Below are 24,155 nucleotides of genomic sequence, written 5' to 3'. Positions count from 1 at the left end.
AAGAAACCACATCTTTGTCATTAGGAGCTGCTCAGACATTTACAATGTAAGCAACAGAGCATAAAATGGATGGTCTGCCCCCTTCAAGGTGTATTCGCCAAAAGAAGCAAGGTGCCGCCTGCTTTGGTATTATATGGTAGCAAATGGGAGCAAATGGGCAGCTTGGGAGTAGCTGAAGTTAATCGACAGGGTCCGGTGTTGCTATGCCAAGATATTTGTTTTTTGTAGCTAACGTCGCTTGCAAATTTTACACCAAGAAGAGGCCAACCTCTGCATATTTTGCACGCATGGGCCATTGCATCAACCCCAACATGGAAACAATTGGGACGCGTGTTCGAAGCTGACGGGAGCTCCCTCAAGGGGATCTGCGGAACACACGTCGACTCATAACAGACCAACAAGGACAGAACAGGTAGCAAAAACAGCGCGTGTTTTAACATAGAATCCCTTGGATGGAACATAAAAAAATATCCTTCCAGATTCTACAGAGCATTTTCTAGCCAAAACCGCAGCTCTAAAAAGGCTTCCAGCTTGCATTTCTGAGCTGCGCGTCATCTCTTACAATAAGAAAAACTTTTGCTTTTTTCATATGTCAGCATAAAATAAGGTTTTCACTTGTGACCGCTTTGCAGATATGTCCTAGTCCTCATTGGTCATAAAAAAATGTTAAGTCTGCTGCTGCTTCTGAAGTTTGGCCACAAGTATTCTTATTTGTCAAACAGTGAAGGAGGACCAGTGTTACATGCTATTATATGTGAATGCGCACTTTTATCGCCAATACAATGTAACATTAGAAACCTTCACCAGAAGCCTACATCAACATCGTCTTTCTACTCTGGCCTGATCCATCGGTGTTTTCACAGGAACGCCGTATGGCATTTTAAGAACCAAATTTTCCGCCGAAATATTGTACAGATTATTTCTTTATTTCTATTTTGAGTATTTAGGTGATGACATGTTGCTTAAGGTTATCCTTTGTTCATTGTAGCACTGCCATTTACAAATATTCTTTTGCATACGCTTGTTCTGTTTTTCATTCATGTTTGATTTTCGGTATCACCAATAAAAAATTTACTCCTACGCCTTCCAACATGGTTTTTATTTTCTTGAAGTAGGCGCATACAGTGGCTGCCGTCCTTTTATATCTTGGCAGATTAATGGTGGCCTATATGCGATCGAACGTCGCATACATGAACAGATTTGTTTTGTTTTTTGTTGCTATAAGCATATTTCAAAAATTCAAATTTCGACGAAGAACACTGTAATCAGTATCAGTCGTAACGTAAAGCCTTCATGTATCTGCTGAAGTAAAGTCTAGATTAGGGTACCTGACATCAATATTTGGTAAATAAATCATGAGGTGGTTAACGCCATATATGGGCCATATGCGGTACCTGCCGCACCTAACTCCTGGCTCTTCGTGTGTGGATCGTCGTGCAGTTCTTAATAAAATTTAATTTACGCTGCGAATGTATCTTCCAAATTTTTACAGCAAAACGACTCCTATAACATTTTGTTTTGCAGCTGGAATTTATGGAAATCCTCCCCTTAGAGCTTTGCAAGAGAAAACAAAAGCGGCTGCTTGAAATCAAATTTATTTGATTTTCTTTAAGGTATTACACCGCTTTGTAAAAAGCGAGCTGAGAGGGTTATCTGGGCTGTACGGTGATAAAAAGGGAAATAATTTTAAAGCTTGCTAGACGCAAACAGTACGCCGTAGGCAACACTTCCACTGCTAGAAGGAGAGTGGGGGACGCATCGGTGGTAGCGCTGGCAATGATGTCTGCACCAACGGTGATACCCTGCTGCGTTACAAGAAAAGCAGCAGAGACCGACATAAATCTCGCTCTTTCGATCATGTATTTAAATTTAAAGTTTGGCGGAAAAATTACTTATTACACGTTTATAAAACACATATTTCGTTGTTTATACGAGTATTTGCTTCATGTGTATGTAATATTTCAGTTTAATTTTTAATAATAAAATGTACTTAGCGCACAAGGAATTATTGGCTCCGTCAGCACGCAGAAAACGCATTTGATATGTTACATGTTCCGCAAGCTAGATAAAAAAAAAATTGCATAAACCTAATGGAATTTGTGAGGTGTATACACGAGAGCCTTTTACCTTCTGCAGTCTGCTATAAGATTATCTTATCGCCAATATAAGCAAACTAGCTAAATGTTGATGCATATTTCGGTATTATTCATTCTGCAGTAGTAGTCTTTCGACCCATGCTATGATCACTGCACCCACCAATAGCGCCTGCAAAAATGCATTCCTGTGGATTTTTGAGGCTAGTGGAGTGTAGAAAGTCCTGTTGTTCATTTCCCATTTTAACACATCATGTAAAGGAAGTTACCAGAGTAGAGAGCTCATTACATTACAAGTACATTCTATGTCCATATACTGTATGTTGTGAAACAGGACCGAGCAATTTTCGCGGACGCGACTGAGTGGCCAAGATGAATAAAATGCACCCTGAGCAAGAACAATGGGAGGATAGAGTTGAAATATGTGACACTGTAATATTCTTATCTTAGAATGATGCGGAGAATTTCCTAAGTTCAACAATCGCTAGCATGCCTACTGTACGCCGGTTAAAAGAGTCTTCGTCTGCATTTCACTTATACTGTTCTTTTCTGCATCACTTATGTCTTCATAAAGAATCCAGAAACATTCAAATATCGTTTAATAACATTAAATGGATGAAACGGTAGCTCAGTCATTTTAGTTATTCGTATAAAAATATACGCATAAATTATATTTATATCATTGTTTTTTATTACCGATGAACCCCTACATTAAGTTGCTAACTCTGCATTGTCAGAAAAATGAGGTGCTTGGAGGTACCGACCTGTGAGGATGCTCATGAATGTTGACTTTCCAGCGCCGTTGTGGCCAAGAAGCACAGTAATCTTGGACTCGTAGACAGTCATTGTGAGGCCATTTAAGGCCGGCTTGTATCCATATACCTGCATGTTGGGAAATAATAGTGTGAAATATTTTATCAAAACTTAAACCGCACACGTACAAAGCGTTCAGGCAATTTATGATACGATGCTTCATTGGAATTCTATAAAAAGAGACAATCAGCCAATTTTGTTGGTTTACATTTCAGTAATTCTTGCTTTGATCTACGTGGTAAAGAGCAATTTGTTTGAAGTACAGTGCCCTATTTTCTGCATAAGTGACTGCAGACAATGAGGAATCCGTACTTGAAGAAAAAAATAAGGGTGCTATTACGGGCGTGTCGGAAGAATGCAGGCTATGCGTATCATCATCAAAAGCGTACTTCTTTAAATATTTGCAAATATGCGTAATATTGAAATGTAATTGAGTAAGCTCGTGATGATACGCTTTCCGACTAACATTTTCCGGCAAAATATAATTCAGAATAAAAGGCTCGGCGCACGGTTTTTCTGTAAAGCTGTACTTTGGCCTTATTTTATGCTATTTAACTTTTTAATGTGGGATAAATATATGTAATTTTAAAACAGGGCGAAATCGCGTCACGAAACGTACTTTTGGCAGTGTGCAACGCGCAGAACAGTAGTAAATCCTCGATGTAGTGGTCTTCAAATAGGTACGCGTTCCCTACCGGCTTTTAATGTTTTTTCTGGCGTCCTTCGAATACAGACCTGCACACGCCTGCAACTAAGTTGCTATATATTACCTTTCTCGAGAATGTTGTCTCTAAGAGAATTCTGTAGCCACTTCTGGAAAACTACCCGAGTATTCTTCCAGATTAGGAGAGCCGACGTCACATGATTTATTGAGACGTCCTACTTGGGTGAAGGACTAGAGCATATGCTAAACAACTGCTCTCTTCTAAAGATGCGTCAAAGCAGCTAAGTAATCAAGTTCGAGCTGTGTTAAATTTCTCTCATCAAACTTTGGTATTGTGCCCCTAGAGTGTCGCGGTGTCATTCGTACATGGGGACCCACTTACATTCACCTGTTTCACGCAACTAATTGTCAATATCCGACGGATAGAACTCCGCCGTCAACCCTCGTTATTCAAATGCCATTTGTTATTTGAGGCTCGTATTTCATGGACGGAAGAAAGTGGAAAATATTTCGTTCAGAACTGCATTTTATCGTAGAGTCCACGGTTATATTCACAATAGCTAAGAAACAATTATCCCATTTGCGCCACCGTGTAGCAGTACATAAGTAGGAGTTTTAATTGTTACCGTAACCTACAGAGACAATTGTGTGCGATGCAGAAGTTTCCTACAGTTAGGCCTGCACAACAAGAACAAAAATAATTTTGAGCAGCATCCGAGCAAGCGATGTGGAACTTTCTACGAGCAACCTACACACCAAGACCGAGAATGTCATAACTGAGCGTGTGCCTCGCACTGAAAATTACTTTCCATATATGCCAAATATTTCCACAGTCCTTTATTTAGAAACAAAATTAAGGCGGCATTCAATATGATAAAAAAAAACTAAGCGGTAATAACATCAATGACAGAGAAATTCCTGACCCCACTTCACGTTGTAAACTGCTTAGAATTATCGTGCGGCGATTTCGTGGATTTGAAATTGTTGTTTACAAACACCGCTGGCCCAGAAACGTATACTCAGTATCCAGTTTTCGGCAGAAATGTAATCCAGAGATTTGAGCTACGCTCGGGACAACAAGAAGAATCATTGTCATCAAATTCATCCACGACATGATACAAAAATATGATTAGCACTCGTCTTTAATCATCCTCCGCTCCCTCGCTGTCTCAGTATTACAATCCGCTCCCATATACGGCTTGATTCCACGAGTCGACACAGTTCTGTATTTGAATCCGAATTTTGATCATTATACATATCGTGGTTGCGTATTGTGGTAGGTAAAACAAAAAAGTAACAGTTTTTTAAAATTTTTATTCGACCAAATTGCGGTCCTTTTGAGTCGTTGTAGCAGAACCGCTTTACGAGAACGAGAACTGTGTCGGACATAACGGTGCACTGTAGGATTGGAAATTATACCTATTGTCTTCGCTTCTGTGAAGTCATAAATGTTACAAAATGTTCTCATAGATACATGTAGGACCGATAAGTAGAGTTATTTCTTCTCAATATTTTGTACTTTCACATAAGAATAAGAAGGCAATTCTCCGAGCATCGAATTCTGACTCTAAACTGTGTTAGCTTTTAGGCAGTTACGATGTTTTTCTCAGATTCCACATAATCACGTAAGCACTTAAGCGCGCGAAGGTACACACGGAAAAAACGTGTATTTGTGTGTGCGCGCGTGCATGCGTGTGTGCGTGCGTGTGTGTGCGTGCGCGCGCGCGCGTGTCACTGCGTGCACAGGTACTTAATGACTTCGCCGGTTTATAAAATGTTGTGCCGTGTACAGACGATATGTAGTGTCTGCAACGTGCACATCCCCCATCAGGTATAGACGCAGTTTATTGTCAACATGATGCAAGCAGCGACCGTTAAGAGAGACGTATGTGTGCCACCCCTGTGACCAGCAAGTGAAAAAAGGGTGTGAATAATTGAATGCCTGTGAGTGCACAAGTATACCGTGCTCCCATCTCCTGCAGTGAGGTTGAAACACCGGCATGTTTCGGAACAAATATTCCTTTCCACGTCAGGAAATTTTGAGTTTCTTTAAGGCCTTTAATTTGTATTTTTACTCAGCTGATATAGCTGCCCAAAATGAAACATTTCAAGATTAAGGTTTCGCGGGTGGAGAATCATTCATTAAATCCCGCAAAATATTGCTGTGAAAAATTCAATAATATTTTCGAGTGCCACATATCTGTCCAGGACCGAATATTCGCAAGTGGATCGTTGTAACGATGCCTCTGAGCTAAAGTTTCCAATACCTGGATTTGTACTCTGAAAGCAGAGGAATAATATGAAGAAAAGTCGTGCTTTTGCGGAAAACATAGAGCGCTTGTACTGCACTGTACTCTTGGCGGATTGGAAACCAGAATATGCTGAAAACACCAAATGCGCTAATGAACCCAGAATGCACAAATACTCTGCCCATCGAAGATGTCGTTCACTTCAAAAGTGTTGTCACGGCACACTTATACTGGCCATAATGTTTCTTCACTTAGAAATACAATTTCTTACTCGTTATTTCTTGCTGTTATCTGTTATAACATTTTTTTTTAATTTCAAATTTCTCAAATATATACAGTCTCGATGAAGGCAACGTTAGGTTGTTTCGTTTGAACATAGGAAAATGTAGAAATACTTTTCTTCGAAGTTTAATTTACTCAATCCCGATTAGTGAGTTAGAACTTAAATGCACTTTCTCCGCTTGCTCGCGACAGACCATTCGATATGATTAATCAACCCTGTGAGCGCAAGAGAACGAGCACACATCGAACGTAAGCGGTCTATGGTCCGGGGAAAAAGAGGACATCTTGTTCTGACGTTAAATAGGTGTTTTCTTTACAACCAGCAACGCCCCATTAGAAACAAGAACAAATTTCTTCGAGGCGCTTTTGATCCGTAAACTGCGATGAGGCGAAATATATATTACTATTGAAAAAATTGTACGAGACATTGCCTCACATTTTCTCACACATTCTGACTCAATTCACATAAGAAATCACATACAAGTCGCATATAATTGCATAATGTCTCATAGTGTCTTGTACATTATCATAAATTATGTACAATATTTTATGATAATGATGTCCACCGTATGAGAGCCTATACAATTACATGAGATTTTATGAGGTTATTGCCCCGTAGAACTTTTGGTTTTTCAGTACTATATAGCGCGGTGGTCCGAAGTTTTCCTCTTTGGAATCTCTGTCTCTCTGCTCTCGCTCCAACCTTCACGGTGACGCGATAGCGTAAGCTACCAGCCAGCCTATTAAGTCCCGCTCTAACCGAGCCATATGAACGTGCCTGCTTGGCTTAGGGATTACGCGAATTCAATGGCCTTGAAAAGCTAACACTGATATCACACTTCCATTTGAAAGGAGAGGCCCGACTTGGCAGCTCCTGACAAACATAATGATAGGAAGCCCTACGTCCAGCCGGTGCTCGGTCATGTCAGCTTCCAGCTACCGCCTTCCAAGTAACGAAAGCGTTACTGATGGACGGACGCACCCACAGACGGATGGTCACGATCCGCGAGCATAAGCTATTAAAAGCTACCGCCTTAATACGCTGAGGAAACGCGGTGTTGCGAATGACCAGCAGGAATACGAGCGATTGTTTGCATACGCTAGGAAAAGGGATATACTATGCGAACGGACGGGACGAGCTCCCGGAATTAGTTGCCGTAAAGTTCTGCCTCATGAGAAAGAACAAAATCCGCTTTGGAACGTCAATGCACGTCGATGTCTTAATGAACAGCAGCGTCTTACCTAGCTCATGGAGCAGCCGTGCTGCGTGTGGCGGGACTGTGACTACGCAGGCACCCTCTTTTGCAGCGTCTTACCTAGCTCATGGAGCAGACGTGCTGCGTGTGGCGGGACTGTGACTACGCAGGCACCCTCTTTTATACCTAGGGTAACCAGTGGATCTTCGAAATAAAGGCAGCTTTAGGGAACGAAGCGGTGTTATTGTACAGGGAGTACAGCCATAGACGTTCAATGAACATTCAAAGCAATCACAAGTTTTGGGGACGAAGCAGTTCTAGTGTTCACGAGTACACCAATCAGCCTTCAATGCACATTCGAGGTAAAATCAATTTTAGGGGACGGAGCGGTATTAGTGTCCGCAGAGTACATCGATAACCCTTCGATGCACATTCGGGGTAAATGCAACTTTAGGGGACGACGTGGTGTTAATGTCCACGGCATACACCAATCGGCCTTCAGCGCACATTAGATGTAAAGGCAACTTTAGCGGCCAAAACGGGATTCGTTTCTACGGAGTACACCAATGGGTTTTCGCGTCGCTGTTTTGTCTCCCTTACAGAAATGCCATATCTGGACTTATAAAAAACATCCAAATAAGTTATATCAGGAATTTGGCAGATATGATATATTAACACAGATCTGGGCCAGATAAGGCATATCTGCCCAATTCCTGATTTCGAGTACCAGATAAGGCATATCTGGTTGTATATGCCTGATCTGCCCAATTCCTGATTTCGAGTACCAGATAAGGCCATATCTGGTCAGATATGCCTTATCTACCCAATTCCTGATTTAAAGATCTAGCCCGCATGGCATGTAGGTTTTGAACTATAGATCTATATATCTGCATATCAACATAACACTTTATTGCAACACACACAAGACAATTTCAGTATTCCAGCTAACGTCCCGCACGCTCAATCAAGTTTTCCAAGGGAATTCCATACGTACCTTGGATGGACGGTCTCGAAGTAAAATCTGCTATTAAATCACCTGAGTCATTTAACTAGAGCTTTGCGCTACACTGCAGCCATCTCAGAGCAATGTAAAATTTTACTACTTTGAATTTCGTTTCATTTTACTACCTTCAAGCGCGCACGCATAACAGAGGGGTGTGGCATATCGTATTTAGTATGCATCATAGCACATGGAATGAAAGAAATCAGTTTGAAAATATTGCATCAGTGATGCGTGAAATGAACCGTGATCTTATATAAATGCGATTCCGAGTGGAAGGCGATTACATTCTACAAACGTACGAGTTAAAAATAAATGGAAAAAGACATTGCCTTTGCAAGTGATGACGTTTACGTTTAGGTACGCTCGACGTAGAACGAACCATGCTATGACGGCGAAATTGAAGTGTGCCTCAATACATCATGATGATACGTTTTTTGAAAAAGGCTAAGACGTGAACTTTCCTTCGGAGCTCGAGAGATGGTAAGATAGCATTAGTTTAGTTGAAGATATGCTGTACATCGATTGTTATTGGAAAGATTGAAGCGCTCCAAACTAGTATTGACCCATCCAGAGCGGGGACGTTCGGTTCATGAAACCTGGATCCGACATTGCAGAGGCATATATTCAACATTTCAACGTATCGACGCCTTGTAAAAATCAGGTCCGTCGAAATAGGTCCCTTTGAAAAATTACGGCGAAGATTGGCAAGCATGTGATATCTGTTATTAATAATGTAATCAATAGCTGCATTTGCCTGAACAGATTTCCAAGTTGTCGCAAATAGCTGTGTTCCTTTATCGCAGGTGTGGTATCCCACTACCTTGCGTAATGTCGCGAGTTCATTACACTTTATTTCGATTTTTCCCTATATATTGTACCAGTATCTGGAGAACAACTAAGGAACATCTGAATTTAATGTGCGTGCTTCGAATAGCAATACTCCAGGACACAAAGTAAATGTACAGGTTCTATCACGCGCGCAAGGTATTTTTAAAGAGGAAAATTCTTCCCGTAATAACTCATCGCTAGAGTCCCAGCCGAACTTCTGGAACTGGAACTTCTTGAAAAGGAACGTTTGAAATATACATCGTTCTTTTAAAATTTCTGGGTAAAGGCCAAAATTAAGCAACAAACAAAGACGCAAACCTGTGTGTAAAAAATGAGACATCACTAATATATCTACAAGATTTTTAATTTCATGAGAACATCTGATAGAAGCTAGTTTCTAGAAGCAAGCAGAACGGCTAATAAGGCGGGTGAGTTATCCTCAAGATATCCTGATATCGGTGGCCTAAGGGATGATTCGCAGGAATCGTGAAATTGTTGCGTGGTGAAAAAAGGCAGCTGCTTTCTACACAGCACCGCCGTGGTGACGAAGTGGTTAGGGATTTCAGCTACTATAGCTGAAAACGTGGGATTGGATCCCGACCGCAATGGCCGCCTTTCGTTGGAGGAGAAATGCAAGTAGCCAATGGTCTGTGCGGTGTGAGTGCACGTTAAAACATTAGAGGGGTTCAACGCAACTAAATCGAATGTGGAGCGAAATTGTTGGCTGCGGGCGACTGAGCATTGTATCGAAAACAACTAGCGTTATGTTGAGCTCTTCAAACATCGCCGGCATTTAGGGCAGAATACATTTTCATGGCTTGCGAATGCGATGTGCCCCGCCATGGTGGAAGAGTGGTTAAGATGCCGGACTCCTGTTTTCGTGAGGCTATATTTCGGCAGTGTAACTCGCCAGCTCTTCGACCCTCCTTCTCCATCCTCATACTGCCAGCACCTCCGCTATCTACCTGTATATTACATGCCTCCTCGCATCACGTGATTACCGAAGAGCGCGACACGCTGCGCAGCATACGGCCGCTGTTTCGTACCAACGGCCCGAACTCCTGGCCCAGCTCTCAGTCCATACCACGTGTCAGTTGCTAGGCAACGGCGCGACGCGCCACGGAGCATACGGCGTACGGCCGCCGTGCCACACCGACGGCGCGAACTCTTGGCCCAGCTCTCGGTCTACATCACGTGGCAGTTGCTAGGCAACGGCGCGAGACGCCGTGGAGCTACGGCGTACGGCCGCCGTGCCACACAGACGGCACAAACGCCTGGCCCAGCTCTCGGTCTATACCACATGGCAGTTGCTAGGCAACGCCGGAATGCGCCGTAGAGCATACGGCACATGGTGCCACGGTGCTTCGACGACGGCTTAAATACCTAGCGCAGTGTACTTAACTCCCGGTGGTCGAAATTTTCGGTGCCCTTCGCTCAGCGTCTCTGATAGCCTGAGTCAATTTGAAACTTTGAACCCCATAAACCAAACGAAACCTCTCTGTACGGATGCTATTACCGGCATCAAATTCAAATTATTCACGTTGGGCTATTTATGCACGCATACAAAATATGACATGTTCAGTATGAAAATCAAATTGTGTCCGGAAAATTAGGTTTCCACTCACCTTGGTGAGATTATTGGCGACGATAACGGTGGGTGTGCCATCAGGCAGATCCTCAAATCGGTTTGGATCTCCCTTCTCCGCAATGGTATCCTGGGTTTGAGCTGCACTGGGCCTCCAGTAGGTCGGCTGAAATATCATGTTTACTGCAATGTAAGCTTCTGCAGAGAATGAGGCAACAAACAAAGATGCTAGTTGTTGCCATTGTGTGCGTTGCGCATTTCTGTGACAAGTAGGGATATGTATTGCTGCAAGTGCACATTTTAATTGCTTCATTGATAAGCGAAAGTGCCTCGATCAGTTGTCTTTTTTCTAAAATATTTGAGTAATCGTAACCAGTGACATATATGTTAGAAAGCATTACTTTGACTTTGTTGTGTGCGTATGTTGCACCGTAGCATTTTGTTTTCTATAATTGTTTCACATAAAACAGTTAATAACAAAGGGAAACGGTAACTGTTCTGTGCGCTATTTTTTGCCGTGGTCGAGCCTGCTTGCTAACGAGCGCGTTTGCCCGTGAAAGCGCTATAATTGTTTTTTTTTTTTCATTATTCCGTTCCTGTAGCCAGCCTTTTGTGCACAGCTGGACCGGTACAGTCTAGTAGAAGATAAGCTGTTAGAGCGCTCACACTGGCGCGGGTCCACTCGAGCACGCGACCCACGCTGGCCAAAGCAACCTGCCAGCACCCCTTCAAAGCGCGTTTTTTTGAATCACTCTGCTATGTGGCCTCCCATGTCAAGTGCATTACTCACCCCCTCCCGCCACGAACGTAACTGAAGGGGAGCTTGGCGCCAGCGTCTGTATTTTGTAGCCTGTGAGATGTATGGGTAGTCGCATGCTCCTAGTCGTACCTTATGAATATACTGCACATTTTAGATTCGTGCTCGTGTCCCCCATGAAGCTAAGGCCTGTCATGGCATACCTTACAAAGTGGTACCGGCTTCAATAGCTTTCCTGCATTGTTTGTTCAGATCAACGTTTTCCTTTTGATTTCAACAGCGGTTTTTTGTTGTTTTGAGATGATCAGGTTTCAATATGCTTACATTTCTGTAGTTTGTATTAGAATCTTTGTAAAAACATAATGGTTGTGTGCGAACTGATATATGCACAAACTGAAGATGCGCAGACATATACGCTTTTAAGCATCCGGAGGAGAAGGCATACATAGGAAGCCATTACAGCTGTCGCGTAATAAACATAAAGGCGGAGCTTCAGTGTCCTCCAGACGCTCATCGTGTTTAAGATATATTTCAAAAAAATATTTTGGCGGTGCCCACCACCCCAAGAATTCTTCTGTTAAGCATTGCTGTTAAGTAAGTGAAAATATATAGTTCACAGGGGGCATTTCAGTGCGAGGGTTAAAAGGTTCATGTGCTTTTTTTTTTGTTATAGTAACCGCCCCTGCCCACTAATAAAGTTTATGTGATTTATTGGGCTGAAAAAACAACTCTGGCAGCTTAGGAGCGTAGAGAAGGAGATAATGAACCATATAAACATCGCTTCCTGGTAGTGATAATCAATTTCTCAATTCCAGCCTGGTACGCACTGCAGGCTTCCCTATAGGATATTAAGAGCAAACTTACCATTATGAAGAAGAGAGGCCCCTGTGGGTTGTCAGTGCTCCACGGCAGGACTTTTGAAAAGTACCATGCCAATAACGCCATAGCAAGGTCGGTGAGGATCATTACGCCCCAGATCTCCACAATAGTGACGGTATCTCTCTCCAGTGTGTATCTAGTGACAATAGACCAACTACCGCCATCTGAAAGTATAAGGCTTTAGCTAGAAAAACCGAAATGAGGCCTTCAATTCAGGGCGTAAGGTAAGATTTCGTTGCCGGGAAAGATTTTACTGCGGTCTACCTGAGTTGATGTTGCCTTCCATGACAAAATAATTGAAAAGCTTGAACGTTTTGTTCTTCCGTAGTGGCTTCAGGTGTCACCTCGAATATCGCACTGCAATCTTTACGACCTCTCAATACAGGCACCTCGTCGCTTTTCATTCCCAAATGTACGAGTCACTCTGGTAAGCGCCTAAATCACACGGAAGCTCTGAACGACATGGAAATGGCAGTGTAATGCTTTTGGTCAAAGAAAAATTTAATGTTTTCCCAAACCAATCAACGTCGCTAAAATTATCTAAATGTCCACGTTATCTACACCGCATGTAGATTTCAACAGAAATGCTCAAACACAGGTCTGGATAATGTAGAAATAAGTGGAAAAGCGAAACCTTTAGCTTCTAACATTGAAATTGCAAACACTGCACATGAATTACGGCAGATGACCTACATGGAAGTTTTCATACAAGCAATGAGTACTTGTGTTCATTATTTTGTAACATCGGACTGCACTAGGATGTGCTTAAAAAATGAGGAACGCAACCAAGCTATTTATTTTTGTTGTCCGGATGCAATTTGGCCTCGTATACAACAGCGTTTGTTCCATCCCTACCACTAAATGGAAACATCTGTCTATAAAAGCAAACGCCTGGTTCCCAGGAAGGACTCTCACAACAGAGGAAAACACACCACGGGACAATGAAACAGCACTCCTCGAGTTCGCTGCATCAGGTGCTGTCCTCGATTTTTTAAGGCGGAAGCCTTTTTATGTTCATGGTGTAAATCTCGCGTAGATTTGTGCGCAAGATGTGTGAGCGAAATTGGACGTGTTACCTACAAGCGCCTTTCCTGGAAGTCAATTATAGAAATCCGGTTAACATTGATGCGTGTGGCTGAACGCTGGTTCTGTTCGATAAGGGGCGTGCGATGAACCGTTTACAGCAGCAACACTGAGGATTTCGCATTTCTCCACAGCAGATTGTGCCGTGCTGCCGCAAATTTTAGAATTGCATGTAAACCAAAATGCACACATAAAGCATTAAAATAGCTTTGTTGGACCAAATATAGAAACTTACGTTGTCCTAGTACGCAGTTATCTAGCAAATATTGATGCGATGCCATAAAGATTGAGAAATGTAGTGTTCTCAGAAAAAAATCAGGGTATGTCTCTAGAAGGGAGTAGTTGGCAGGAGCTACCAGTTTGGTAAGCTTTTCTGATATCAATCGAATTCTTCAGAATCGCAACACAGACGTGTTGCCCACAGGCTACGCAGACACAATCGTGCTGCTTCGTCGAGTGAGGATTTTTAACTCCGTCAGGTTTTCGAATGCGCAATGTGGTACCGAATGACTAGTGTCTGAGATAATACTGCAGAAATTAAAAAAAATTTACGGCAAACCAGCAGCTTTGTGGTTGCACGTGCAGAATGTAGGATACAACAGAATGTTAAAACTACCTCATCCTAGCTACAAATCTTGAGATGAAAGATATGTTTTGGCTTTTTGCATAAGTAATAAGGAAAGTGTGGAATCCACAGGCTCCAGCCTAAAGTTCTTTCAGTTAAGAGGGAAAAGATACGCTGACCATATGGCCCTGCTTCGTGCTATGATGCTCCCCGTATGGTGCTTTGGAGTTATCAGTAGCGTCACACCTACAGATCGGGCCAGGCAAGTACGTCGCTCCAACTCCCATGAGATTTCGAAACGCCTAATGAAGTGCCTGTGCAGATATGAAGGATTTGTATATTTTAGCTATCGCAGCTATTTAGGACGGATGCAAGAAGGCAGTGATATTCGTCGAGCCGATAATAAAGTACACAAAATCAGCGCTGCTTACTTTCAGAGTCTCTGCTGATGGCGATGATTCTGAGAACATTAGCAAGGCCATGCGTTGGGAACACTGCCGCGACCAGTTTCTCCCACCTCGGTGTCAGGAAGTATCCACCTAAGCTTGTGGGACCTACAGCGCTGGTAAGCAGCTTAGGCGTCTCGGACTCCAGCAGAAATGCCAGAATGACTGCGGTCCAACCTGAAAATATCATATTAGCACTGCATAGCGCATAAGATCATGGCACGTAGCGCATACCTTAATGAGCATGAACGCATTAACGTTGCCTTTAGGAATTGTTACGTGCCGACATGAATTTTATTTCTAGCAGCAGCATTCTTAGAAATGCAAAATAGTACCGCACGAACCACATAGTATAAAGTGAAATATATGACTGTGCATGTACCAGTAACTTTAGGAATTGCATTTTCACGCAAGTTAGACCATTAAAGTTAAAGCAGTTCCTTAGATTTTGTACAAATATCATTCAAGCACATTAGCTATAAATTTTTGCTTTCCTCTTCAAGAACCAAAAGAGCGGGTAAACGGAAGGAGATATGGCGTATCAAAGAGGTCCTGGAGTTAGGTAGAGAAAAGCTTGTCACTCAGCTTGAACGATGTAAGTCAGTGAAAGGTTGGATGAGAACTATAACGTAAAGAGAATATTTCATGCTTCCAAACATTCCAGAGAAATATACAAAGACAATGCAGAGAGGGCGTATGCTGCAATCGTAGCAGCACTACAGTAATGATCGCTGCTGAACGAAGGCAAAGTGGAGGTGGATAAAAGTTTTGTTTCGTTACAGTATTATACATGCCCTCCTTGCTCTTGCTACCTTCCATGCATCGATATAGAAATTCGCTTGGGTACAGCTACCGCACCCTGGCCGATCCCCTGTCTGTGGCACATGCTGTTTCCTAAGGCCAACAAGAACATGGAGTCCTTCCCAGCAGCCACCGCTTGTGCCATAAGAGCTTTGACCTTAACACTTTATTCAACACTATATAAATGACAAGGAATTATGAAGAAATGCACAGGACATCCCGTGTATTTATTACCATGTCCTTGTAACTTAAGTAGCGCTGAATAACCTGTTATGAAACCATACTTCAGCAACTCGCCCCGCAACGTGTTTTGAAAGCCTGGATCGCATTCTGCGTTCTATTTGGGCACTTCGAGCTAAAAGGAGCCATCCATTCGTTATTTGTTTTTCCAGGAACTCTAAAACTGGGAGTTTTTCGTACTTATATCTCGCTAATGAAGACCAAAAATTGCAGGGTGAAGCTATTAATAACTACGCATTTGAGAACTGAGATGTTTTGATAACAAAATTTTCTTTTAAGCGCAGCAAATCAGAATTACGCGCAGGTGTGTACATCATCTGGCGCATGTCAGTCGTCTCAAAAGATATTGGCGCTGATGCGAGACCATCGCGACAGGCTAAAATTTGGCACTAGCGTACCTCCACAGATATTCATCGCCTGCAAGTGGTGCTGCGGAATAAAACGCACTGTCGGCTTCCTTCCATGCTTGGGGCGAGTTTTCTTGCAAATAAAATGTGCAGTCTTCAACAAATGAGATGTACTGCCTAAATATTTTTTGCGTTAAAAATGCAAAAAATCTGCTGACGCAGCTGCAAGGAAGTAAAAATTGAAGGGGAGCAATGCACGAATGCACAATCCTGCGACGTGCTGACATGGCATTGGTGGCGTGTCGTTCCACATCGCAAAAGGGCCTACCATTCTCTATAGCTCACAATTCCTTAACTACAGCTTTGCTTTTATCATGTATTCTGCAGTATATGCTTGCTTCCGGGAAAGTGATAGGGTAAGACATGCAAATTAGATATTATTTGCAATGAGTGCTTTTCCTCATTGTAAAATATCGGTGAGGTGGTCTAGTCCCAAAGTGGAATGAACCACGCAAACGCCAATGTACTCATTGGGAGCAGGGTAAGATGCATGCTTGACAACCTTTGGTTTTGCAAGGCACAACCGAACCTGTGTCCTACACAAAGCCCGATCCATAACATGATTGCGCGATAATTTATTAGTTATGTTGTAACACTTTCTAAATCAACGAATATGCTCGCTCCTTTCCCTCTCTTTCCTGTCTCAAGAAAGGTAGACTATCCAGTTGACTGTGGAAGAATCAGAATAAGTGAACCCCGAAATCGTATGCTGTCCCGCTGATTTGCCACTGACGAAGAACGCAAGTCAACACTATACGAAATTGGCGAGTGCTCCGAACGTTTTCTCCAGACTGGCAACACCAGTGCTTTACGAGTATTTTTACCAGCATAAAAGTTGACAATTTACATAGAAAGCTGCGAATCAAGTAACTGTACGAGTATTTTAGCAAACAGAAAGTTGACAATTGACATTTAAAGATTCAAATGGATTAATTTAACGAACAAAGTGCTAGGAAGTGCTTTTATATTCAATGCCAGTGAGGGTATTTGTGTGACGCAGCTCCAATAAGTTTTAAATCAGAGCATAGCGAAAGGCAATAAACAACTAAAGCGCTTTGGTTCTGTGAGTCTGTACCTTTGTTTGATAAACCGAAAATGTTAAGCGTTAAAGATTTTGAAAGCTGTGTTGAATTCGGCCAAATGACAAGTACTATCCACGCTTACTTCTCTTTTCTGTTTGCAATGGAAAAAAAAGAGCTTTGTCGTATTCATTTTTGAAAGATTCCCAAAAATTGAAGTAACTTGACAAACACAAGAAGAGCAACGTTCTTGCAACAGACATCAAGGGGCGTTAACGTCCCATATGTGCCCCAATTTTCATCAACCAATTGTGAGGAGCCTGCATTCACGACAAACTGTAGGGTCACCATGTTCCTGGAAACCTCACTACAAATTTCAGGTAACGAAAAACGCTCCCAGCAAGGTACACATATACCGCCCCTCTTGTTAAATATAGGTATGCAGACATTCTCGCACAATCTCGATAAACTGAAAGGCATACATTACGCCTTATGTGCTAAGGAGGTAACATTATACGAGGCGGCTACCCAGGATAACAAAATTAAGCCATCCCGGGAACTATTGAATGTACGAACAGTTACCTAAATAATTGCTGACTCGTCTGCTCAATAGCAAAAACTTCAATCCTGGTTTTCGAGGAACATTCACAAAAAGTGAAATTACTGATCAGCAAACATTTCTCGTGCTAAGCTCCATGCCTTATGTCAACTGTCTTCTTTATCTTGGCCTAAAGACTCCAAAACTTTCTGAAGCTCAGCAACTCTTTCAAAACTTCAGGTTTCTCATTTCCAAGTGGCACACTTGGTACGATGCATATAAGTCAGAGCACACAGTATGAAAGAAAATACTATAGGCATCATACAGGCTTTACTAAGCCGCACAATAAGAATCTAAAAAGCAGAAATTAAAGTACAGCCTTTCTCAAAAGTTTATAGTCCAGAGAGCTTGCTTTTACGCCATATAATATGTCTTCTTTACCAATCAGAAGTCCTAGACATAGTAGCGGCTAGGACGAAAAATTATCTCGCCTTCAGCATGTTTGGAAAACTGGGAATGCATTACGAGCCACATATTATGACTCAGGAGTAGACCGCTGGGCTCTCAGCTTTTGACAAAGGGTGTACTTAATCAGTAAATCTCTTATCTATAAATCAATGAAAACTGCGTTTGATATTGGGCGCGAGCGCCACCACTGGAGCGAATGGCGCTAGCGTCGATTCTGAAGAGAAAGTGGGATCACGTGACCCGCTTACTACTGCTGGAGCAGACGATCGTTTGAATTCATTTATTTTAAAAGGTAAAAGTAGCGTTATTCGCTCTATTTTTGCCTGTAATAGATTCCCGCGATTGGATATGCCTATCGTGCGTCGTCTTTAGAGCTGCAGCAGTTTTCTGGAGCCGTTGGCGTGGTTTGTTACTGCTCGGTGCCTCAGTGCCGGACGTACGCGGCAGAACCGGGTGTGAGCTTTCATTTTTATCCGAAGGACAAGAAGCTGCGAGAAGCTTGGCTGGTCAAGCTGCGAATGGGCAAAAAGGCGAGTGCTCATTCGCGTGTCTGCAGCAAACACTTCCGAGAGGAAGATTTTGTCTATGGAGTTGGCGCTAAAGTGTTCGGTGAGTAGCGGCTGAAGGAGCAGCGGCGTTTGTTTACGTCCGCGTGCCCGTCACTTGTAGATCTAACGAAGGGTGACTGTTGACAGGATGGAAGAAACGCTGGCTTGCTCACGGAGCAGTGCCGTCCCAGAACCTACCGCTTCGACCCTTGGATCGCCAGCCGTCTGCTCGGCGCTGCCGAAACCGGGTACAGGACGGAGGTAAGCTTAATGTGTTCGTGCATTGTAACGTCGATTCCGCTGGTCTCAATTTCGCAAATAGGGCTCCACGAGTAGAATATTATTACATCGGGGAGTAGTTAGTATTGCATGTTGTATGAATTAGTTATGTTTCCTCTTGCTGCGTCCATTTTATTGCTGAATAGATGTGCATTGCGCTGCGACTACTCTGGAATTGTAATGAATGCATGTCGATCGCGTGTCTTCCGCCAAATATGTTCTTTAGCGCTCCTACGGTGCTTTATTAGTGTATATATGCATATGTGCGTGCATGCGCGTGTGTGTGCGTGTATGCGGGCGATGCTTTGTATTTTGTCCCCATTAAAAAAATCGTGACAAGGGTGCATGAGTGCAGTTTATAATGGCTTGGCTAACCTCAGTGTGCATTCTTTATTAAAGAGATCATACTTGGCTGTTAAAACAAATATTTGAATGTATGCACAAATGAGCTATTCAAGAATGTCATGTCTTAAGGTTAATGAAATGCAAAAACCATGTAAACTGCTGTTCAGAATATTAGTAATGATATCTCTGCTCTGCATTATGTACCACCTAGTATCAACTGCGAGCCTTTTTTATGTTTTGCAAGTCAAGAACCTCTTTAGAAAGTAACTAAGGTTGATATTGCAGATTAAACAAAGCAAAGATGGAAAATTTAATTTACTTGGATGCAAAGTTGTGGCTGACAGCTGTATTACTTCGGAAAATTTAATTTACTTGGATTCAAAGTTGTGGCTGACAGCTGTATTACTTTCTTTTAGAGTTCTTACAGGCTGTAGTGTCATTTGTAAAATGAACTTATATCTGATACAGACATTTGTATTTTGAGAGGACAAGCCACTGGGTGAAATTTTCCTGAAAGAGAAGCCCGACACGTTGCCAGCATGTGAACCTAGCACTGAAAATAGTACGTCCGAGTCTGGAGGTGATGCAGATATCAGTACCAGTCCTGATGACGATAAAGGTATCATTCTGAGATGCATCATTTATTTTTTTTCTATTGTTGATTTGTTGATTTCAAAAATAAGTTTGTATTATGTGCTTCAGATATGCCTACCGGCCTTCGGGCCATAGGAAAGGAGATTGGTGTCCAGGTGAACACGCTTGATCCCACACGGAAACAACCACTGAGCACATCGAACATTCAAGGAGAAAAAGATTTGAACGTCTTGACTGGACTTCCTTGCTTTGAACTCTTCTACAATATGTGTGATCTTTACACTGACAGCCGCATTTTAATGCATTCAAAAAGCTTTTGCTTGTCAAATGAGGATGCAGTACTATTAACCCTGATAAAGCTGCATCACAACGTGTCATTTGCTTTGCTTGGTGTGCTTTTTGGCATTCATCGCACCACAGCATCAGAAATTTTCAAGACTAGTGTGGTAATCTTGGCTGCAATCATGAAAAATGCAGTTTTTGGCCAAGTAAGGAAGCTGTCGTGGATAATTTGACTGTGTACTTCAAGGAATACTCGAGTGTAAGGGCTGTGTTAGATTGCACAGAGATACCGCTTCAAAGACCGAATGATATGGAGTCCCAGCTGTTGACGTACAGCTGGTACAAAGGCATGTACACAGCTAAAATTTTAGTCTGTGAGACCCCAGGAGGCCACATTAGTTTTGTAAGTGAAGCTTATGGTGCCCGGGCATCTGATTCCCACATAGCAAAAGAAAGCAAGATACTAGAAAGGTTGCTGCCGTCAATTGATAGTGTCATGGTGGATAAAGGGTTCCTGATAGATAAACTCTGCCTCGAGCATCACATCACACTGGTGCGTCCTCCGTTCCTGCGCAAGAGAAAACAACTTGAAAAACATGAACCTGAGAAAAATCAAAGCATAGCAGCTGCTCGTGTTCATGTTGAGCGTGGAATCCAGCGTATGAAAGCCTTTCAGATTTTGACAGGGAATTTGGCCACTGAGCTTTTCGCTTACATTGATGATATTGTACAAGTTATTGCTGGAATTGTGAACCTCTCTAAACCAATATTCAGTGACGACAAGTTTTTGGCGTCCTAGAAAAGTGTAGCAAAGTTTATGGGCAATGTGTTATAGCAGTTCTTTCTGTAAATGATGTTTCCTAGGGCTGATTAGTTTGCCTCAACCCAGTAACGGACTTTTCTTTTTTTCAAATATTTTCTGAAGTAAGCTTGACATTATGTGCCACTGTGTTTATATATTTTCTTGCATCTTATTTTGAGAACGTTTCGTTATATCCCTCACTTTTTTACTTGCTCTGTATATGAAACAGTGTTGTATTATATGTCTGAAATGAAGCATTTTTTTGTAATCTTTTACTAATTTTCATATTGTTCATGATTTTACTTTGTGTGATTAAATGCAAAGTTTTGGTCATTTAGACTCTCAGGACATTCCTCTACATCAGTGTATATGCAGGGAAGAACAGGACATTAGGTGCACATGCATTTTATCCACAATCTCAACAGTGGCTTGTAACGCACAAAGAGAACACTGACTCTTTATTGCTCATTGCCAGCAGTGAGCACCTGTTATCTCACATATTTATAAGGCAGGGTAGCACATAGGATTTGAAGAAGTAGACGGCCCTGTCTACAACATCATTAAACAACGACTCGTTGAAGCTTGCAGGCAACAACATGAAGTTCTCGCTGTCTTGAAACACGAAAACATCAGCACTTGAGACCTTCGCCAATCCCATCTGGACCTGAACTTGACAGAAGTACCTGCTTGTTTTTTTAAGCAGAAGCTTGAGCCATCATTTACTACTTCTTTTGCCTTGACGCTTATGGGACACTTGACTTCAAGCACTCTTGGAGTGCAGCAGTCACATGTCACTAGCCCATCTGGGCTGGCACCAATACATGGGTGCTGGCTTAAAATTATAAGTCCGCATTGCTCAACTTTCAAGTTTCTGTGCAGACTTCCATTTGAATATGCCTTCTTTGCTGTCTCTTCGAGTAGCGTGCCCCTTAGCATAGCAGTGGTCTGCACAGAGTTTTCTTTGAGCACGACCTTTAGAAGAGCTCGCACATCATGTGGGCCCATCCTGTGTCCTGATTGTGTTGACTCGTGTGTATACAGAGTATGCTATTGATGCTGTTACCATTCCTTTTCTGTAGATCAGCCAATCTTGACAATTTGCTTGGGTTTTTGTTAACTTATGTATTAAGTCAATTTCTGAGTTTGTGTATGCTTGCTGGAGGTAGCAGTAAATATCATCTACTGAAACTGCTCCTTCTGTGAGAGCCTTCCTGGCAGCTTCCATGAGTGTAGGTGGCTTTTTTATGCCAGGGATTGCTTGGCTTGCTGTGCTTGCAGCAATTCCTTCATGAAGCTCACATAGCTGAACCGTGAAGGACGTATCCTGCGCAGGTAGCAGTGGTGCTGTACTTGCTATGCTGTCAGCACCGTTAACTGACACTGTGTGGATTTCAGTGCCTGCATGGTCATACTGACTCCCTGAAATGAAAGGAATAAAAAAGCTTAGCATATTTCAAAAAAAAAATATGTGTAAGTTTCGTTTTGGTTAAAATCATTATTGTATGGGGAATCAGAGGTTCAAATAACATACACAAACAATGAGAGTGTAGTTTGTTAAACTTGTTAGAGGCAAGAAATAAGCTTCTAATTGTTACAGTTCAACTGGCATTTCATGTCAAAGTACTAACTCATGAAGCAGGACATATCCACTTACTGCCCTCGCTGTGGCGAAGTGCAGCACTGTTGTATGGCAATTCTTGGAGCAACCTCTTCAGATCACCTTCAGGCACCTTGATGTTTTTTTTAGCCTAAACCAAGAAAGGTTCCACCAGATACATTTCCTGAGCACACCCCCAAAATAGTCCTTCACTACATACAAACACTTTAATCCGTATCAAGATTATGAAAACTGAACTGTATTTGCATTCCTAATTAAAAGAAGTAGTCAGATCAAACTATGCGTTTGGTTTTGCTGCTACAACTTGTATGTTTAGACAAAACCGAAGCTTGCACTAAACAAAAGTGTAGCTTTGAAAAAAAAGGGGGGGGGGGGAAGGGAGTTTATTTCTTGTACAAGTATAGCAGTAGTAATTGCCAGGGCTAGGCTAAGACAATATTTTGATGCCTTAACCGCCCCACAAAACTGACTTGTCCTTACCTTTTTGGTGCAAGGCAGGTCCACTATCTTTCTCGGGGAATATTTGCCTTTCACAGTAGCCCTCTGGTCTTTTCCCCATTGCTGAGGTAAATCAGTGGATGACACGAGGTCAAAGGTCTCTGTATCATGAATGTGCAGCAGGAGAGCTACCATGTGTTTGCACTTGTGCTGGCTGCAAAAAAAAAAAGAGGAAGGTAAACAACTTTTATTTTCAGAAGTAAGACACGCAAATACAGATAAATCTGAAAATTCTTCCTAAACATCTTATAAATGTTCCCTTTTGTATTAGCAGCAGATACAGAGTGGATATTTTACAGTATTTGCTTTAAAATATTCATCATGGTTAAATAAGTATGCAGAAGAAAAACTGTGACAGTGATATCACTTTCATTGAAACCACTGCTGGGACTCATACCCTGCTTTGCAGGTGCAAGATGCAGCAGCCACTGTCCTTCCTTTTATTTTGATCTCCAGCTCGTGAGGTTCTTTGTTGACAGCAGAGGTCTGAAGGACAAGGCCAACAAATGTGACCTCATTGTCTTTGTACATCTTCACGCTGCAGACCACGACGTGATTTGCCTCGTAGACGGCCTCCCCTTCTATTAAAAGCCTGGAGTTCTCAAACTTCTTCTCAATAAACTCGTTAATACTTGACAACGGAAGTTTCACTGAAACAAAGTAAAAGATCCTGTAGAGTAACAGACAAAAATAACGTGGTGCGGTACACAAATGAGTCGCTTTAAGGAGCTTCAGCAGTGCTGATGGTATTTCAAACATTAAAAAAAAAACGAGCTAGAACATTGAATGTTTTGGTTTGTTAAGGTAAAGGCCTACTCTGTGGTCGGGTAAACACCCACACGAAGCCCGAATTTAAAAAAAAAACGAGCTGGAACATTGAATGTTTTGGTTTGCTCTAGTAAAGGTCTACTCTATGGTCGGGTAAACATCCACACGAAGCCCGAGGAATGAGCGTATTCAGCGCGCAAAAATTCGTTGCCTGAAGAGCACCTCCGCACATTTGCATTTAAGGACTTCTCTGCGTCATGCTTAGCGCTCACTTTGACTACTCTAACAAGCTGAAGGGAGCAGCCGAACGACGCCGCCCGCGCAGCACACAACGGCTCCGCTACAATTACAGTCACGAGATTGAGCAGTCGTGACAGAGGTGTCTTTAATTTAGAGTATCAATGATCGCTTACCTCTGACTGGCGATGTGCCGGCTTCCGTGCTCTCCATAACGACGCAAACAGCGCTGGTCGGCGCACGCCGTCGTCGTCGGTAGCTAAAACTC

The 24,155-nt window shown here is 42.4% G+C and overlaps 3 protein-coding genes and 1 pseudogene across 3 annotated transcripts in view; 2 read left to right on the top strand and 2 right to left on the bottom strand.

Moving 5' to 3' along the window:
- The window catches only part of LOC146173909 (phospholipid-transporting ATPase ABCA3-like), a 62,854-nt gene extending 47,465 nt beyond the window's left edge, over nt 1-15,389 (bottom strand). The window contains exons 1-4 of the mRNA XM_084585297.1: nt 15,302-15,389; nt 14,429-14,620; nt 10,754-10,911; nt 2,858-2,975 (exon numbers count right to left, since the gene is read on the bottom strand). Coding sequence (XP_084441423.1) covers nt 2,858-2,975; nt 10,754-10,911; nt 14,429-14,620; nt 15,302-15,389 — 556 coding nt within the window. The remainder of the gene's footprint in view (nt 1-2,857; nt 2,976-10,753; nt 10,912-14,428; nt 14,621-15,301) is intronic.
- A 944-nt stretch (nt 15,390-16,333) lies between these two features.
- On the top strand, nt 16,334-19,162 carry LOC146173908 (uncharacterized). Its single transcript, XM_084585296.1, has 4 exons — nt 16,334-16,372; nt 18,249-18,525; nt 18,612-18,725; nt 19,143-19,162. Exons 1-4 carry the CDS (start codon nt 16,334-16,336, stop codon nt 19,160-19,162), a joined length of 450 nt encoding a protein of 149 aa, XP_084441422.1.
- A 544-nt stretch (nt 19,163-19,706) lies between these two features.
- LOC146173907 (uncharacterized) lies at nt 19,707-20,763 on the top strand (annotated as a pseudogene).
- A 632-nt stretch (nt 20,764-21,395) lies between these two features.
- LOC146173906 (uncharacterized) lies at nt 21,396-24,118 on the bottom strand. The gene is made up of 6 exons (XM_084585295.1): nt 24,064-24,118; nt 23,280-23,532; nt 22,865-23,036; nt 22,421-22,514; nt 21,950-22,185; nt 21,396-21,449 (listed from the first exon to the last, which is right to left on the bottom strand). The coding sequence occupies exons 1-6, from the start codon at nt 24,098-24,100 to the stop codon at nt 21,396-21,398; spliced, it is 846 nt and encodes a 281-aa protein (XP_084441421.1). The 5' UTR covers nt 24,101-24,118.
- Nucleotides 24,119-24,155: the final 37 nt, after the last annotated feature.

Source organism: Amblyomma maculatum, chromosome 11 (genome assembly GCF_055883805.1).
Source record: "Amblyomma maculatum isolate TAMU_Amacu chromosome 11, ASM5588380v1, whole genome shotgun sequence".
NCBI lineage: Eukaryota > Metazoa > Arthropoda > Arachnida > Ixodida > Ixodidae > Amblyomma > Amblyomma maculatum.
Note: the sequence above shows the minus strand (reverse complement) of the source record. Positions and strands in the feature narration are given on the sequence as shown.

Bases quoted from the DNA above. Each gene is read 5' to 3' on its own strand.
- LOC146173906 (XM_084585295.1), bottom strand. From the start codon at position 24,100: ATGGAGAGCACGGAAGCCGGCACATCGCCAGTCAGAG. The intron at 23,533-24,063 runs GTAAGCGATCAT...ACTTTGTTTCAG, and splicing joins CGGCACATCGCCAGTCAGAG to TGAAACTTCCGTTGTCAAGT. The intron at 21,450-21,949 runs GTAGATGATATT...AAAAACAAGCAG, and splicing joins TCACAGAAGGAGCAGTTTCA to GTACTTCTGTCAAGTTCAGG.
- LOC146173908 (XM_084585296.1), top strand. From the start codon at position 16,334: ATGAACCACGCAAACGCCAATGTACTCATTGGGAGCAGG. The intron at 18,526-18,611 runs GTGAGTAGCGGC...GACTGTTGACAG, and splicing joins AGTTGGCGCTAAAGTGTTCG to GATGGAAGAAACGCTGGCTT. The intron at 18,726-19,142 runs GTAAGCTTAATG...TCTTTATTAAAG, and splicing joins AAACCGGGTACAGGACGGAG to AGATCATACTTGGCTGTTAA.